This window comes from Astyanax mexicanus, chromosome 2 (genome assembly GCF_023375975.1).
Source record: "Astyanax mexicanus isolate ESR-SI-001 chromosome 2, AstMex3_surface, whole genome shotgun sequence".
In the NCBI taxonomy this organism is placed as follows: Eukaryota; Metazoa; Chordata; class Actinopteri; order Characiformes; family Acestrorhamphidae; genus Astyanax; species Astyanax mexicanus.
In genome coordinates, this window is record NC_064409.1 from 8,224,381 (window position 1) to 8,244,014 (window position 19,634).

At 39.0% G+C, this 19,634-nt stretch overlaps 1 protein-coding gene across 1 annotated transcript in view; it reads left to right on the forward strand.

Moving 5' to 3' along the window:
- Positions 1-19,634, forward strand: part of stab2 (stabilin 2) — a 61,763-nt gene that overhangs the window by 20,302 nt on the left and 21,827 nt on the right. Inside the window, exons 23-40 of the mRNA XM_022671873.2 lie at positions 188-365; positions 706-799; positions 1,701-1,859; positions 3,796-3,891; positions 4,036-4,131; positions 4,288-4,335; positions 4,962-5,098; positions 5,618-5,726; positions 5,869-5,946; positions 6,035-6,124; positions 6,318-6,425; positions 7,398-7,529; positions 7,884-8,012; positions 8,168-8,236; positions 8,818-8,904; positions 9,001-9,196; positions 10,193-10,288; positions 11,010-11,055. Of these exons, the coding sequence (XP_022527594.2) occupies positions 188-365; positions 706-799; positions 1,701-1,859; positions 3,796-3,891; positions 4,036-4,131; positions 4,288-4,335; positions 4,962-5,098; positions 5,618-5,726; positions 5,869-5,946; positions 6,035-6,124; positions 6,318-6,425; positions 7,398-7,529; positions 7,884-8,012; positions 8,168-8,236; positions 8,818-8,904; positions 9,001-9,196; positions 10,193-10,288; positions 11,010-11,055 (1,948 nt within the window). The remainder of the gene's footprint in view (positions 1-187; positions 366-705; positions 800-1,700; positions 1,860-3,795; positions 3,892-4,035; positions 4,132-4,287; positions 4,336-4,961; positions 5,099-5,617; positions 5,727-5,868; positions 5,947-6,034; positions 6,125-6,317; positions 6,426-7,397; positions 7,530-7,883; positions 8,013-8,167; positions 8,237-8,817; positions 8,905-9,000; positions 9,197-10,192; positions 10,289-11,009; positions 11,056-19,634) is intronic.

Consider the following 19,634-nt stretch of genomic DNA (forward strand, 5'->3'; position numbering starts at 1 on the left):
TCGTCAAAAGAGGTTCCTTTATATGACCCCAAAAACCCCTTCATGTGTAATTTTTATTTTTATAGATGCTTCACATGTAATACTAATAAAAAAGGGCATCAGAACTAAATTATTGCTTGTGATTATTATAGTAGTCCATAAAATACTGATTTGATGACCCCATTCTCCCCGTTTTCCAATTCTTCAGCTTGCGGGTGTGTACAGGGTGTGTGTGATAATCGCCCTGAAGCTCATGGCACATGTAAGCCCAACTCCTGTAAGCCAGGCTTCGCTGGGCAGCTATGTGATAAACACGCTCAGCCCTGTGGACCCAACCAGCCGTGCCACGCCCACGCAGACTGCGTCTACAGTGGAGGAGCTCTGACGTGAGTGCTCGGCCTTCACCCTGATATTTTATTAATGTTTTATTAAGCCTCCAACACATTTTATCTTATTAATAATTTCAATGTTCTCTATTGGATTGCTGTTGTTGTATAATATGTATTATATTATATGTATTATGTCCCAAACAGACTTTTCTAACCTTTATGTTATGGCTACCCCAACTGTAGTTACTGTGGTTATGGTAAAATAAGTAAAATAAGGATGTAATAAAGGTGGGTTTATACAGTATTAATATACAGTCATTGTGAACAGTGTGTATAAAGACTTCATAGATCAGTATTGTGTTAGTTTTGCTTTACTTCTATGTCCATTTTTTTAAAGGTGTGTGTGTAAACCTGGTTTTCAAGGGGACGGATTCCAGTGTGTAGAGACTGACCCATGTGCTTCACCTCCCAACGGTGGCTGCAGTGAAAATGTAGGTTAAGAGTTTTGTGTGTGTGTGTGTACTGTATACTGTATGTATAGGTGCATCTCAAAAAATGATGATTATATATTACAGCTAATGAAAACCAAAAATCAGTGTCTCAGTAAATTAGAATATTATAAAAGACCAATTGGTACTTTTGGCAGTGTGGGCAGTGTGCCACTGTAGTCCTGCTGGAAAATGAAATCCACATCTCCATAAAAGTTGTCAGCAGAGGGAAGCATGAAGTCAGGAGGAAGCAGAGTCTGGAGGAAGAGTGGAGAGACACACAGGCCAACCTGCTTGAGGTCTAGTGTGAAGTTTCCACCAATCAGTGATGGTTTAATGGAGAGACATGTCATCTGCTGGTGTTGATCCACTATGTTTTATTATCAAGTCAAAAGTCAGTGCAATTTTGTTTTCCCACAAAATCTTACAGCACTTCATGCTTCCCTCTGCTGCTGACAACTTTTATGGAGATGTGGATTTCATTTTGCAGCAGGACTTGGCACACTGCCCACACTGCCAAAAGTACCAATTGGTCTTATATAATATTGAAATTTTCTGAGACACTGATTTTTGGGTTTTCATTAGATTTAAGCCATAATCATCAACAATTAAAGAAATAAAAACTTAAAATAGATCACTCTGTGTGATTTAATACATCTATATAATATATGAGTTTCACATTTTGAACTGAGTTGCTAAAATAAAGGAATTTTTCAATGTTATTTAGTTGTTTTCTTAGATGCACCTGAAATGATGCATTCACTTTTCATACATAGCATTAAAGCTATTTTTTAAATAAACTTTTTTAGTGGTCCAGACCTATATATGTGTGTGTGGTAGTTTTTGAGTTTGCCAGTGTGTATAACTATCGTAATTGTGTGTTTGTGCTCTGTGTGTTTACCAGGCCAGGTGTATAAAGACAGGACCAGGTGTGCGCAGGTGTGAGTGTGTAAAAGGGTGGAAAGAGGATGGAGATGAGTGTCAGCCTGTTAATAACTGTCTGGAGTCTTCCAGAGGAGGGTGCCATCCCTTCGCTTCATGCATCTATGTGGGTCCAGGACAGGTGAGAAAATCCTTTTCCAGGGTATTAAAGGTGTGAACAGGTAATTAAGTACTCTGTTAACTGTCTCAGGTGTCAGTATTTAAATATTATAAAATTACGGTCATTAAGGTCAAGTGAAGTCTAGTCAACTGCATGCTGCATTAAACAGGAATTAGTATTTCTTCATCATGGGCTTCCCTACAGTAAAGAAGTGGAATTTGCTCTTTTAACATCAATCAAGAAGGCGTATATGAATTTCTTGATTTTTGAGAGATACAGATCCATATTTAAAGGATAATTAAAGATTATATTTTCTGTTTTAACTCATAACATGATCAGCATGAATAAACAGGTATCAAGAAAACATGAATATGAGACAAAAGATCAACATTTCAGTTTTTATTTCCATGTATTTACATCTGGATCTCATGCACAGTTCAGAAGATTCAGCATACCCTTCTGTCTGAACCCACCATTTTTCTTGTGAGCACAAGTATTGGAACAAATAAACCTAAAGTAAAGTGAAACAAAAACCTAATATTTAGTTGCAAATCCCATGCTTGCAATAACTATTCTGTGAACAGTAGATTGCGATACCTACATTCCTGCCCTCTAGAGGCTGTTGCTGATGTTCAGATGTAAAGACGCTTATCAACTTTTTGGCTCGTTTTCTGTGCTACAACTGTACACTCTCGCAGCTTATCTGCTCTTTGGCTCATTTTCTGCACTACAACTGCGCACTCTCACCACTTATCATATAAACCTAAAGTAAATTGAGAACCTGAAGTAAAGCTAAACAAAAAAGTAATATTTAGTTGCAAATCCTATTCTTGCAGTAACTATTCTGTGAACAGTAGATTGTGATAACTTCACCCCTGCCCTATGGAGGTTGCTGTTGAAGTCACTAACAGTTGCTTTAGGGGTTTCCTTTACAGCACTCATAATGTCTCTGTCATAAACTGCTGTGGTTTCCTTTGGTCTACCTGTCCATCATCTGTTATTCAGTACACCAGTGACGACTTTCTTCTTCAGAACATTCCAAACTGTTGTTCTGGCTATGCACAATGTTTGTAAAAGGGTTTTGATTGAATTTCTATCTTCTCTCAGCTTCACAGTTGCTTGTTTTTCACTTATAGACAGCTCTCTGGTTATTATGTTAGTTACTCCTCTAACAATAAATGCACAGTCTGCATGGGGAAAACCCAAATCTGAAACTGAGCGCTGTTTATAGTTTGAATAATTAATACTTTTGCTTACAGTAAAAAAATGGGTGGGTTCATACAGGAGGTGCTATCTTCTGAACTGTGTATTAGATTCAGATGTAAATACCTGAAAATAAAAACAGAAATGTTGATATTTTGTCTCATATACTTTTTTTTAAATGTCAAACTCAAATGATTTCAGTCTACAGCAGAAATAAAGGGATTGAGGGATTGACCTCAATGTTCTAATACACTCTAAAAAACAGAGGTACGATATGAGTACTTTTTTGTACTCAAAGGTACACTCTTTATAATTGTACCCTTAAAGGTACAATATTGGTCTTTACAGGGTCAGATTTGTTCCCTCTGAAGTACAAAGTAATTTCTAACAGCAATAAGTACAAATTTGTACCATTTAACCAGACAAAAGGTACATTCAGTATTCTGCATCACTGTACTAATAAACAATATATATTTTAATTGCACATTTTTTATTTGAAAGCCAGACAATTTTGGATCATCAAGTTTTTGAGCCATATTTAGTTGATGATAATGTTTATAATCTTTATAATCTTTACTGGCACAAAAACCATGGGTACAAAAAAGGACTTTCACTGAAAGGTACTTTATTGTACCTCAATATAAGGTACAGCCCCAGCGACAAGCTTTGTACTCTTTTAAGTACAAATCTGTACTTACTTTTCTTAGTGTGTACTGTTGGAGAGCACTGTATATGTATGTGTTTTTGTTTTCAGAATTACTGTGTCTGCAAAAAGAATTACTATGGCAATGGGAGAGACTGTGAGCCAATCAATGAGTGTGTAGAACAGATTGGAGGATGTCATGAGAGGGTGAGTGGGCCACACACACACATTTATATGCACTTAAAAGAGTATAATACTCAATAACCGAAACATTCAGTGTAATTTGATAATGTAACCTATAACATGAGCCGATCAATCATGCGTTCTTTCATCATCACATTACTCCCTCAGGCTATTTGCTCGGATGTGGGCGAGGGAAGATTTCAGTGTGTGTGTCAGAGAGGTTACTCAGGAGATGGCAGTGTCTGCTATGGAACTCTGGTTCAGGTATGAAAGCAGATGTAGACCACATGACTACTGAATTGTGTAGTATTTGTAGTATCGTTTTTTATTAGATATTAATCACTGTGAAAAGAGAGAGATCACACAGTGCATTTGTATATTTTTTATACATATGTGTTTATTTCCCTGTTGTTCTTTTAGGAACTGGCAAACAATCCTGACCTGAGTGGATTCAATACGTGGATTAATGTAAGTTTAGTTGTGACAATTTTCATGCATCGTAGTGTGTGTAAATTAATTTAACATTAATTTATGGTCAAAGGATCATCTGTTTGAATAGTGCATCATGCTGGTCCCCATCAGCAGCCTAGGTAGAGTCTGAGAGAGCACAATCGGCACAGATGATGCTCTCTCTCCTCACAGCACTCCTAAAGAGATGTCAGTCAGCCCAGGCAGCTGTTAGCTGATGTATTGGAGCTGGGTCACTGCGCTTTCCTCAGAGCATGCTGGCTACCCAGTAATAGTTCAAAAATAGTACAAATATTTATATTAGTAAAAATAGTACAAATATTTATATTAGTAAAAATAGTACAAATATTTTTTAAGTAATATATATATATATATATATATATATATATATATATATATATTATAACGATAATCAAAACATTTTTACATATATATTAAAAAATGATCAAATGCATATTTTTGCTCCCCTAACATTACAATAGTTCAGAACATTGGAGTATTTTGAGGCTTACAGATATTTAAACATTGCCTTAAACAGTCAGATTTAACTGGAATGTGCAGACAATTAATGTAGATAATTATTAGACATGTTTTGAATATCTCTTCTGTTTTGTAATAATCCACAGCGAGCAGACCTCACACAGCTGGTGTCCGATTCTCAGAACATGACTCTTTTCGTGCCTTCAGCTCAGGCCATCGGCAATCTGAGCAAAGATGACCAAGATTTCTGGCTGTCCAGTGGCAACCTTCCAAGTCTGCTCAAGTGAGATCACTTTACCACCATGCATACTGAAATACACAGGCAGATTACATATATTTAACAGAAAATATTACACAAACATCAACATTTAAATATAATCTCAGAGGGAGTTTTCATTATATAAAGCATCCCTCACATTCACAAATGTAAATAATCTGTATCTGCGTGTAATGTAAATGAATCTGTCCCTGAACCGCCTCACATGTGCATATTCATACCTGTATAAACCTCTCCTTCTTCAACAACAACAAAAAAAACTCATATTTAAGAGACAACTCGTATCTTTATAAAGGGAAATGGATGCGTTTGTTAGCAGCTCATATGTGGAGCATCTTTTGCTGGAGTGGAGAAACAGTAAACAGCTGGTCTGAAGTTTATGCTCAGGTCCAGGAGGTGAAAAAAGGCCAGGCTGTTTGCTTTTGCTGTTTTTGGCTTTAGTCAGGAAACTAAGTTAATGATTGAGTGCTCCCTGACTAAATAGTAAATACTAATCATACTCTAATTTGGCTGTTCTGTGTTTAGGAATCACATTGTGTCTGGGCTCTTCAGCCTGTCTGACTTGCGTAGCTCCCCCTCTCCTCAGCTGGTTTCCCTTTTGAAAAGGACACTTCCTGTTTCCTGGACTAATGAGGTAAAAGCACTGTGGATTCATCTGGCTTGGCAATTGTTGTACACATTCATGTTACACAGTCATTATTATCTTCTATAAGGCATTATAATAGATAATAAGAGTGATGTTTCAAATAAAAAAGACTGTCTACTGTATATTTTAGACCACCAGAGTTGCTGGATCTACCATTGTATCAGGAGACATGGTTGCAAAGAATGGGTTTATTCATCTGATTGACACTGTAGGTGGTCTTTTCTATAAAAATCTGGCAATAGAAACATGTACTTTAGTACTTAGCTTTTAGTATACACATCTGTTTCTTTTTTTAGGTCCTGATCTCTGATCATAAGATGAGTGAGGGTTTACTTGAGGTGCTGGACCAGAGACCAGAGTTTTCTATGTTCAGGGATGCTCTAATTGTAAGTGGATAATTATATTATTCAGTAATTCATCTTAAGGTTTATTATTTAACAACAAGTTATTTGAAATGCCCAGTTTTAATTACACGTGGAGTGAGTTTTGATGTTAATTAGTATGATTGCATCTTATTTGTTCTTCTATCAGTGTAAAAATCACAGAACTGAACTGGATTTGGTTTTTGATGTGTTTTAGAATTTTAACCTGACTGAGCAGATAGAGAAGTCCTCCGGCTTTACAGTGTTCGCACCTACAAACACCACCATCACTGAATACCTGAAGAGCACAGGCCAGGATTCACTGGTACCAATCATTAACACAAACACAGAGACTTAATAGACTTATGCAAACTTATAAGCATTCACATCCACATGTTGCATGCACACCTAGGGCTGGGCACTATCCACTTTTTTCATTATACGGTAGTATAATTAGAATTATTAATGGCATCTAATAAATAAAATTAGATTCTATTTCCTGTGTTCTGGTGTATTTTCTAACAGGTTGTTAAACAAATCATTTTACCTACAAAAGTGTTTTAATTAGATGCCTATTTTAGAGACAGATTCAACAGTTCAGCAAGTCTATATATATTTATCAGCCTGTTTCTAAAACCACTGCTACGCCGGACACAATTCATCACAACAATGACTTTATGGGTGTATTTTACTTTTTATATTAGGAATATTGTACTGTTACTAATTGTAAATAAGCAAAACTTAATAATAATATTATGTCATTGTTAAATTAAACACTCATTTAACATGGCCTAGGTTAATTTTTGAATAATGTTAGGTTAAATTTGTTTAAATAAAGTTGGATGTTAAATAAGGTTGGACTGGACGTTACCTACTCTAGTTTCACTTGTATGTGTGAGTTGTTGTAGGAAAACCCATAAATCAAGTGGGAAGGTTTCTTTTGAGAAGCAATAGAAACAGTGCTGGGTGAACTAATTTTATGTTAAATTTCCTGTGTTTACATTGCTACAATATCATCAGACTGACAAATGATTCAATAGAATGTTTAGTTTGTTTACAGAAAGGCCTTTTCACACTGCATCCAATTTCTACAAACATAAAAAACACACGTCAAGATTGTAAATACTGCCCTCGTTTGAGATGCTGTCAAAATATTTTAATACTGTGTTATACTGCCCAACCCTATTTACACCTATAGCCCAAGAACACGCATCACTGTATAAAACACTACTGAGTGTATGGAAGTGGGAGTGTATTAATATGTGATTTAATATGTGTTTAATCTTTTTGTAACCAGTATATGAATGTGACCAAGTACCACATTATCCTGGGGGAAACTCTGAGGCAGGCGGATTTTCAGGACGGTCTGTTTAGAGAGACTATGCTGGGCTTCTCCAGTCAGCTGGGGATTTTTCAGAACGACAGCAATGTAAGTCGACCTGCTCTTACCTCTATAACCATCCTATCAAGCTATAAAGATATTAGGATTCGGGATGCAGTTCAGATAGGGATCATTGATTTGATTCTTAGCACAGTAAAGTGTCCATGTGTAACATTTAAATATTTCTAATAGTATAATCCCACAAAGACATTCCAGGACAGCTTGATTTTCACGTTCAACTCAAATGAATTGATTTGATAATTAATGAATATTGTACATCATTATAAATGAAGGGTTGATTTACTTTATCTTATTACTTATAGCTTATTACTCTCTCTCTCTTTCTTTCTCTCTCTCTCTCTCTCTCTCTCTCTCTCTCTCTCTCTCTCTGTTTTAATGTAGTGGCTTGTGAATAAGGCACCGCTGATCACTACAGACATAGAGAGCACCAGTGGAGTGATCCATGGGGTATCTGGGGTGTTGAAAATCCCTAAAAATCGCTGTGATGTAGTCGCCATCAAGACTATTCGGGTATGATCTGCCACTCAGCCTTCTCACAGATGCTAACTTTACTACAGTTCACTTCATTTTATTCATCTGAACGCAGGAATGTGATAATATGATACCTGCACACTTAGATAAACTGTGTTAAAGTTGTGCGTATTGTTTTTTTGTTTTTTTTTTAGGGAAAGTGCATGGACTGCTTCCATCCACCCGAGAGCCGCTGTCCAGCTGGAACAGAGGAACTGAAGACGGTAAATTCAGTAGATAAATAAGATTCAGATTCAGATAGATTCAGTAGATAAATAGATAAATATTAGGCACTCCTCATCATTGTTTTAATTAGTGCATTTTGTATGTGGCACCCAGAAAAACAGCTTTATTAATGCCTATTTTACCATTAGTTGCTTGTGTTTTTTTTGTTCTTTATTATATTAGGAGGATATTTTATTTTACTTTTATTATAATCAAGAAGTCATATATTAAGTCTATTAAGTATATTAAGTGTAGTTTATTTTTTATGGAACTATTATAAATCCTGACATTGTAATTCTCTATTTTACTCATTCCCACACATAGTAATAGTTCTTTACAAGAAGGTTCATTTGAGTAATTTACCACCTTGCAATCATCCAGAAAAGAAGACTTTTAGTACAACAAAAGAATATTAATTAATTTTCATTGGTTAAAAGCTTTATTTTGGATTTGGATTGTGTTTTGGATACCTTTGAAATCTGTTTAAAGGTGGAATACTTTTTTAAAAATACTATTTTAAAAATAAAATATTTGTTCATATTCATTTGAATGTTAATTATGCTCTCTCTTTTTTCCAAAGCTAATAACGAGCAGAAAGTGTGCATACAGAAAAATGAAGCAAGGAATATTCATCGGATGTCAAGCAGACTGTCAGAAACGCATCATTGTATGTTTGATTGTGTATTTAATACTAATACCACATTAACTATTATATTATATTATGTTATATTATTATCTCTTTATCTTCTTTCCTTCTCTGTAGAAGCGGAAATGCTGCAAGGGATTTTATGGTGTTAACTGTGAGAACTGTCCAGGGCCTGAAGGTCGGCCATGTTTTGATAATGGTGTGTGTGTGGATGGGATCAATGGCACTGGTGTGTGTCAGTGCAATCCCGGCTTCAACGGCACCGCCTGTGAAACCTGCGAGTCTGGCAAATACGGCATCCACTGTGACCAAGGTGACTTAATACTGGACATAGAGCATCATTTCATTAATGTCCCTCCATTGTATGACCTCATGCTTGATCTATAACATATGTAACAGGACATCTATTCAAGAGCACTTGAAGGCTTGCGATTAGAATCATGTGTTCAAATCTTTATTATTTAGACAAAGTGTAGAATATATTCTTTTACCAAATTAAAAAACATTTGTTTTGCACCAGGAGTGGCATAAAGTTATCCAAAAGCAGTGTGTAAGACTGGTGGAGGAGAACATGATGCCAAGACACATAAAAACTGTGATTAAAAACCAGGGGTCCACCAAATATTGATTTCTGAACTCTTAAATCTTTATGAATATGAACTTGTTTTCTTTGCATTATTTGAGGACTGAAAGCTCTGCATCTTTTTTTTTGTTATTTCAGCCATTTCTCATTTTCTGCAAATAAATGCTCTAAATGACAATATTTTAATTTGGAATTTGGGAGAAATGTTGTCTGTAGTTTATAGAACAAAACAACTGTGTTCATTTTACTCAAACATAAACCTATAAATAGCAAAATCAGAGAAACTGATTCAGAATCTGAACTTTTTACAGTACATCTTTACTTTCTAGAAGTCATTACTAGAGTTTATAACTCTGATGAAACAGTCAAACCTTAGCTTGTGAAAACAGCAAAACCCTGTGTTCTTATAAAATCCTTAAATATTACACTACTGCATCAGTTCACACACTTCTTTCACTTTTAGTAACAGTTCTCAAAGCATGAATTAAAAATCCTTATAATAAAAACCTGTTTTAAATGTCACTGTAAACCAATATATTACTTAAAGTTTAACCACTGCACATTTTAATGCTAAGGCTTTAATTTGAGCAATACAGCACTGTTATGAGTGTTAAATATCTGCATTCTCTCTATTTTACTTTAGGCTTCTTTCTGTCCTTCTTTTTCTCCGTATCTTTCCTTAATTCTGCTTCTTCCCCCTGAAATTCTCTTTATATCTGTTTATAGAATGTAAGTGTGTGCATGGATGGTGTAATGAAGGTCTTGAGGGGGACGGCTCCTGTCAGTGTGAGGTGGGATGGAGAGGAGTTTCTTGCTCTGTAGGTAAGGTCCCACTCACACACACACACACTCTCACACACTGAATTTGATCATTTTTTTGGTAACACTTTCTTTGAATGTCATCTTTATAAGACTCTATAAACATACTCATAACACATTATAATGCATTCATAAGGCATTATAAACATGGCTATACATATTTATAAAAATGTATAATTCATTATAGCAATGTTTATTATGCATCAGGAACTGTGATTATAATGCATTAATAGCTGTGTTTATAACATGTTATACATCAATACCAAGAAACTCAGTCCCTGCTTGCAGACTGTATTATGACTAAAAAAGCTTCCGACTTATAAACACACACTCATAAATTATTCTTGTCTTGAATATAATATTAATTATAATCAATTATAATGTATCATAACAGGTCTTTGTGCGCTCTAAGTAAAGTGCCAGACTTTCATTGTAGTAGTAGATTATTAATGATCGATATATACTATTTTAACATATATATAATAAGCATAGCTTATAATGTATTATGATCACAGGTCGTAATGCTTAACAAACATGGCTATAATGGGTTATGCATTTTTACAAACATTTATAGCCATGTTTATAATGCCTTGTGAATGCATTATTATATGTTATGAATGTGGTTATAGCGTCTAATAAAGATGACATTTATAGAAAGTGTTACCGTTTTATTTTATATGTTTTGTTACATGATGCATACATGATTGCTCTTGTTGTGTTTCAGCCATCACCTCAGACTCGTGTGGAGGTAAATGCCACAGCAGTGCAAAGTGAGTGCAATCTCCCTCAGTGGAAGCTGGAACTAAAATAACTTTCAATATTACATTACATTACATTACATTACATTTGGCAGACGCTTTTGTCCAAAGCGACTTACAATAGTCAAGTACAATGTAAAATAAGTTTAAAGGAAAAACATCTTTGGATAGGGATAAGAGGAGGACAAAGGGGAATAATAGGATAGAGGAGTGAAGGAGAGGAAGAAGGAAATGAGGTTAGAAGTATGTGGCGGGAGAGCGAGCGGTAGGACTTAATAAAAATAATTAATTTACCTAAACTATGTAAATACCTTAGTTACCCTTACACCAGTGCAGCCAACTACGCCACTTTGGGAATTGCACCCAAAGAAATTTAACACTTCAGGTTCGTGGGTACCAGAAAGTACAAAGACAAGGATTTCAATTAACCAAAAAGATTTTATTAATCAAAATAGGCTTATAAAAAATAAAATAAAACAATAGATAGATAGATAGATAGAGAGATAGACGGATAGATAAACAGATAGATAGACAGATACACACGGCTGCAAAACAGAGAAAATTTTAATATTAATATCACCAGAACCACTCAATGCTCAAAAACACATTAAAATCAACAACAGGTCATTTGAGTTAAGAAATTACAAAGAAGCTCATTTTAATTGTTGTAGGGCTGAAGCTCACCAGGTGGGGGCCAAAATTTAACTAAAAAAAAATATCAAAATCACAACAAAAGTCACCCGTGCCAGAAAATAAATCAAATCCCAACCAGTAAAGCAAAGTGAAAATAATACTTAAATCTCCCCTCCTGGATCCCTCATGCACCTACTCCACAACTACCAAATAAAATCAGAAATATAAAAAGGACCACAATACAATGGCTCAAAATACAGTTTAGATTGGATTAACTATTGCACACAGCAAACAATTTACAGATGAAGCATCAGTGCACAAAAATAACAATGCATACACCACAGGTGTAATATAGTTGCACTGATAGTAGACGGAGTTTTATAAACAAATAGTAAGTAAGTAAGAGTAGAGCTTTTCAGCTATAAAACAGTGTGCATGAGCACAAGCTGCAGTCCGATAATTCAGCACAGAATGATATAGGTTCCCACCACAGTTATCAACCCACTTAAGAGAATAAAAGTGTCTTAGAGCTTCATTAAACTTCTCTGGAGGCAAAACGGCAGCTTATTTCACCGTTACAGGATGCTATCTTCATGCAACAGCCAGTAATCACACCAGATCGGCTGGACCCGCTAAATTAAAAACACAGAAGGCATAAATATAAAGTTTAAACCCATTTTACTACCCCCTGACTAGATAAGCGGTTCGTATACTTACAGAGCTGATGAAAATGCCGTCAGGCAGCGTTACAATTGGTCAGACGCCAACAATTCCCACTGAGGAGTTAAACTGAAACCAAAACAAACAGTAACTCACGGGTACAGCGCTATACTACCAAATTACGCTGCATATACGGAGCATTTACCTGAGAACTGGGATAAGCCAGACTCGAGTGCAGTTTCAGAGGATGAGACAGCAACAAAACGCTCTAAATAAAACAAATAAATTAACTAAACGCCGACTTACACGTGCGTTTCTCCCTCACACACAAAGCCAAACATACCTCTGAGCCACGCGGTGAAGCGGAAGGGGGAGGGGGGAACCCAAGGCAGACGCTGCAGCATGCAAAAAGAAGCCCTTTTATAGGAGCCCCAAATAACTAACTCACATCAACCACCCGGTAATCATAATTCTAAAATATTTAAATTAATACTACCAAACATTAACAAAAAAAGGTACCCCCAAATTATTATTATTATTATTATTATTATTATTATTATTATTATTATTATTAGAAATAATTAGTCCTGCCACAATCCACCCCCCTTTTGTTTCCATTACCGTCCCGGTAATGGCTTTAATCTTCTCCCCCAATAACTCAATGCCAGGGCCTAAAGTAGTGAGACACTGACTCCGGAACAGATACACTAGCCAAATTTCCCACTGCCCTAGGAAGGTGGTTAGGATTAGAGTGGTGACCAGCGGTCGTACGAGTGGTCTTGCGCACCACCAAATTACTTGCCACCGGTGGATCACTTAGTGGCCCCGCAACTGGTCCTACCCCAGTAATGGAACGAGATGCCTCAGAAAGAGACTGCCCTGAAACGGGCACTGCAGGAGCAATTTGCGTAGAAACAGGAACTACAGCTTGCAACCCTCCAAACCCTGGGGCCCGATCAGACATTAAAACATACAGATCCCCCTCAGCGGAAGATTCTCCACCCTCCTGTTCTTGTTGTACTACCTCAGTGACACATTCTTCCACGCTATCAGGTGTACGCCCCTGAATCTGAGCTTTTAACAGGGAACGATGTACATGCTTAACTGTACTCAGGTTATCTACAGGTGCAATAGTATACACTGAGCCAGAACCCCTAGGGGCCTTCAGTACCTTATACACTACAGAGCTCCAAAAGTCTTGCATCTTATGACGACCTCTTACCCCATAGTTACGGAGGTAAACTAACTGTCCTTCCTTTAATGTAACATCCTTTACCTGCTGATCATGACGCTCCTTACGATGGCTAGCAGCCACAGCCATGCGATCCCTGGCCCCCTCAAAAGCTACCTGGAGCTGAGTCTGATGTTCCAAGATCCAGTCGTTGACCGTACCAGCCACCGGTTCAGGCACTCTACCCAACAGAAAATCAACAGGTAACTGTGGTTCTTGACCAAACATCAGAAAATGCGGAGACTCACCAGTTGCCTGATGTGGAGTGGTATTGTAATAGAAGGTCAAATGAGGAAGACAAGACACCCAACCCCTCTTCCTAGAAGGAGGTAGAGTTCGCAACAGGTTATGCAACGTTCGGTTAAAACGTTCACATTGTCCGTTTCCTGCGGGATGACACGGGGCAGTACGAGATTTGTGAACACCATACAAGTGACATAACTGTTGGATAAGGGCACTCTCAAAACTACGACCTTGATCAGAATGCAATCGACTTGGCACCCCAAACTTACAGAACCATTCACTCACCAAAACCTGGGCCACCGTTTGAGCTCGCTGATCTCGAGTAGGAATGGCTAATGTATATTTACTGAACACATCAGTCAGGACCAAAACGTTCTCTATTCCATTTCCAGAAGGCTCCAGCACAGTAAAATCCATGGCCAGGATCTCATTAGGACGTGAGGCCAAAAGATGGCCCATGAAACTGTGGGCCACTGGTTGAGCATCCTTGGACACTTGACAGCGCTCACACTCCCTACACCAGCGTTTCACATCTGCAGACATACCCGGCCAGTAACACCGCTGACGAACCAGCTCCATGGTGCGCTCAGTGCCTTGATGACCATGTTCTTGATGGAGTTGCCTCAACACATCCTCTTTCAGATGTGCTGGTAGAACTAGCTGATAAACCTCTTCATGGCCATCAGGCCACCAAATCTTCCGATAAGTCAAACCGTTTTTCTCCACCAACCTGTCCCATTGACGCAGCAATACCAATGCAGGCGGAGAAAGACTCTTCCGTTCTTCTGGATTTGGGGGTCTATTTCTTCGCAGAAAAACCAACGCTTCCTGTAGGACTGGATCAGCTTCCTGTAAAGCCTGCATTTCAGCAGAAGTGTGAGAAGGAAAAATAGAAACAACATTTTGGGTCACTTTGAAACTTGGTTCTGTGACATGCTCAAGAGAAGGGGGAACAGAAATGCCAGGGACCAAACTGTCCAACACACCAGGCTTATACTGTCGGGACAAAGCATCAGCGTTACCATTGCTCCTTCCTGAACGATACTTGATCTCGAAGTCAAAAGAAGCCAGCTGGGCAGCCCATCGTTGCTCCAAAGCACCCAGTTTCGCTGAGGACAAATGACTGAGAGGGTTGTTGTCAGTATAGACCACACACTTATGCCCCAACAAGTATTCGCGGAACTTCTCGGTCATAGCCCACTTGAGTGCCAAAAACTCCAGCTTCATGGAGCTATAATTTGACATATTGCGCTCCGTGGGCCTAAGACCCCGACTAGCGAAGGCAATAGGTCTAACCTTACCTTCCTGCTTCTGAGAAAGGACAGCTCCCAACCCACTATGACTTGCATCTACCTCCAAAATAAAGGGAAGCGTGAAATCAGCATAGGCCAGCACTGGAGACCCAATAAGCCTAGTTTTCAATTCGGCAAAACTCTCCTCACAATGATCAGTCCAGGCATCGGAAAAGCTCTGCCCTGACCCCTTTCGGGACTTTGACCCACCCAACTGAGCTACCAACCTATGCAGTGGAGCTGCCAATTTAGCAAAGCCTTCTACAAAGCGTCGATAATAGCTGGCAAAGCCTAGAAATGAACGCAACTCAGAAACATTAGAAGGTCGCTGCCAATTTGACACTGCCTCAATCTTACCCGGATCAGTGGAGACGCCAGCACTGGAAATAACATGACCCAAATACTTAACTTCAGGTTTGAAAAAGGCACATTTCTCCAGCTTCACCTTGAGTCCCTCCTGTTGCAAGCGCCCCAGCACAAGCTCCAGCCTAGCCAAGTGCTGTGAAACAGAAGAGGAAAAGACCACAACATCATCTAGGTATAATAACAGAGATTGGCACTGCTGGTCACCAAACAGTCGCTGCATCAATCTCTGGAAGGTACTAGGTGCGTTGCAAAGGCCAAAAGGCATCCTATTCCATTCGAATAAGCCAAACGGTGTACAGAATGCAGTCTTTGCTTTATCTCCCTCTGCAACTGGCACTTGATTATATCCACTGGTTAAATCTAAAGTAGAAAACCAGCGGGCCCCTGAAAGTGCATCAAGTGATTCTTCAATGCGAGGTAAGGGAAAGGCATCCTTTCTGGTCCTACTGTTTAACTGGCGGTAGTCTACACACATGCGAAGTGTACCATCTTTTTTCTTCACCAAAACTATAGGTGATGCATATGGGCTGCAACTTTCCCGAATAACTTGAGTCTCCAAAAGCTGATCAATATGGGCCTTTACGACCTCATACTCAGATGGGGGTATTCTTCTATAACATTGTCTCACTGGAACCTCATCCAACAGTGGGATCTCATGGGAAAGAAGGTTTGTACACCCCAGATCTCCATCATGAGCAGAAAAGACTGACCAATATTTGGACAACAGAGACCTTACCTGTTCCTGTTCCTGACCAGACAATGATGACAACTCGATGGTCTCCAAACTCTCCTGGAGCGCCATAGCTGCAGTTGAGGCCCCACCAGTGTTCATGGCTCGCACCTCTGCAACTCCTGCTGGTAAACTAACAACCTGAACATTACTCAAAGTCCCCAACTGAGTATGAGGATGAAGAAGCACATCTTTGGTACCCACGTTAACAATAGGGACATACACCGTCCCGTTATGCCAGCTTACCAAAGCGGAGGAGGCCAAAAGGCCTTCTGGTAACCCCACATCAGCAGGCTCAAACAAAATTGGGCCACTACACTGTGGACTCCAACCGGTTACCGGCACAAACTTTGTGGTGCCCCCAGGAACACGCTGAACCCTTCTGCCACACACCTTTGCCTTACCACATGCCCTGTAAACAGGTTGAGCAGAGGCTCTATGACAATGCTGCAGCGCCTGAAGAACCAAGCTTGGAGCCTGCAACAAAGAAGGAGAGTCAAACAAACATGAGCCATGTTGTCCAAACAATTCTTGATAACACTTGCCGATCACGTTCATTCCCAGCACACCGGGAACATCACTAGGGGAGCCGCCTAAAGGGTCTTTAACCACCAACACCCCACACTTTTGTACTACCTTATCACACAGCTCCACATCCAACTCCAGGTATCCAAGGTAAGGGATAGAGAGCCCATTTGCTGCCCGAAGCTGCAACCAGTGACAGGAATTAAGGTGATCTGGACCCCAGGGCTTATAGTGCTGCAAGAAAAAGCTTTCAGTGATAGTGGACACCATTGACCCAGTGTCCACTAAACATGGCACCCTTACCCCCCCAATAAGAACATCAATATGAGGACATGATGCAATTAACTTTGGACCAATACCTGAGGCATTTCCAGTTTTAGAGCCAGTAAGCTCCCCACCCGGACTGTGGCTCCGCAATACGGTGGGTGCTAGTTTTCCGATACCTGGTTGGAATAAGATGACCCACGCAAATTTGAGGGTGGTTCTCTACCAGAAAAAGAAGGATACCTTGATGTCCCTGTCTCCCTACACTCTCTAGCAAAGTGCCCTGGTCTTTGGCACCGTCTACAGACCACTCTACCCATCTGGGGGGGCCTAGACCTATGTGACTCTTGTAAAGAAGCTACCGTCTGCACCAGTGTGTTTAACTGATCCTGTTGGCGTTTCAAGATGTCCTTCAATTCCCCCAACTCAGATCCCATTACTACACCAGCCTCTGCCTGGGTACCCCCTTGAACCCCATACTGAATACCATAAGCGGGAACTGACTGACTTCTTGCTCGGATGCCCCCTAACATACCTTCCCGTTCCCACCGGATGGCTTCTGAACGAACCTCCAACAAAGAGATAGTGGGCCGACGTCGGACCAATTGTTTCAGCTCCCTGCGCAGGGCACATTCAGCAACATGTTCAGCAAATTGATCACGCAACAAAGCTTCAGCATTTGGCATACCTCCCGGTGCACTTTGTTTAACCCTTTCCATAAGACTTAATAACGCTAAAGAGAACTCATGCAAAGTCTCACCATCCTGTTGCTTTCTAGAAAAGAATGCTTCCTGTAAGGCTACATAGGACTGGGAACACCCGTATAATTCCTGCAATATTTCAATTACCTTGGCTGGATCTCCCCTTTCTGCACTAGAACGGTACTTAATCTCCTCTCTTGCCTCACCTTCTAGATGGTCAAAGAGAAAGAAAGCTTGATCAGCATGAGATAAGTGACGAGAACGCATACAGGCCTGCACTTCCTCCACCCATTCATCTATACAAATACCAAACTTTCCTCTAAACATAGGACATTTTCTATCTCTAGGTATATACACCAATCTTTCAGTTACAGAAACATTACTAGCACCATTATTGACTGGAGTTTCTAACGGTGGAGTTACCCTGGAGGTTGTTGCAGCGGTTGCTGCAACCTGCTCTTGACGCAGTCGCTCATTATCGGCTTTTAACTGTAACACCAACTCTCGAAGTTGCTGCATTTCTTCCTCCATAATTACTGTACACTACGGTAACTTACCAAAAAAAAAAATGGTGCCACTAATCAAAGGAGATCACCTACTTGCAGGCCCTGGTCCTCTGCTGCCGTTTTGCCTCACCTATTGAATACTTAACACAAATCACAAAAAAAAAAAAAATCACAACTTCAAAGAAAGAGAAAAAAAAAAAAAAAAAAAAAAAAAAAAAAAAGAAGAAATCCAAGTCTAAGTCTAAATATGGTACCCAAACCCTGCCGACTACGCCAGAATGTGGCGGGAGAGCGAGCGGTAGGACTTAATAAAAATAATTAATTTACCTAAACTATGTAAATACCTTAGTTACCCTTACACCAGTGCAGCCAACTACGCCACTTTGGGAATTGCACCCAAAGAAATTTAACACTTCAGGTTCGTGGGTACCAGAAAGTACAAAGACAAGGATTTCAATTAACCAAAAAGATTTTATTAATCAAAATAGGCTTATAAAAAATAAAATAAAACAATAGATAGATAGATAGATAGAGAGATAGACGGATAGATAAACAGATAGATAGACAGATACACACGGCTGCAAAACAGAGAAAATTTTAATATTAATATCACCAGAACCACTCAATGCTCAAAAACACATTAAAATCAACAACAGGTCATTTGAGTTAAGAAATTACAAAGAAGCTCATTTTAATTGTTGTAGGGCTGAAGCTCACCAGGTGGGGGCCAAAATTTAACTAAAAAAAAATATCAAAATCACAACAAAAGTCACCCGTGCCAGAAAATAAATCAAATCCCAACCAGTAAAGCAAAGTGAAAATAATACTTAAATCTCCCCTCCTGGATCCCTCATGCACCTACTCCACAACTACCAAATAAAATCAGAAATATAAAAAGGACCACAATACAATGGCTCAAAATACAGTTTAGATTGGATTAACTATTGCACACAGCAAACAATTTACAGATGAAGCATCAGTGCACAAAAATAACAATGCATACACCACAGGTGTAATATAGTTGCACTGATAGTAGACGGAGTTTTATAAACAAATAGTAAGTAAGTAAGAGTAGAGCTTTTCAGCTATAAAACAGTGTGCATGAGCACAAGCTGCAGTCCGATAATTCAGCACAGAATGATATAGGTTCCCACCACAGTTATCAACCCACTTAAGAGAATAAAAGTGTCTTAGAGCTTCATTAAACTTCTCTGGAGGCAAAACGGCAGCTTATTTCACCGTTACAGGATGCTATCTTCATGCAACAGCCAGTAATCACACCAGATCGGCTGGACCCGCTAAATTAAAAACACAGAAGGCATAAATATAAAGTTTAAACCCATTTTACTACCCCCTGACTAGATAAGCGGTTCGTATACTTACAGAGCTGATGAAAATGCCGTCAGGCAGCGTTACAATTGGTCAGACGCCAACAATTCC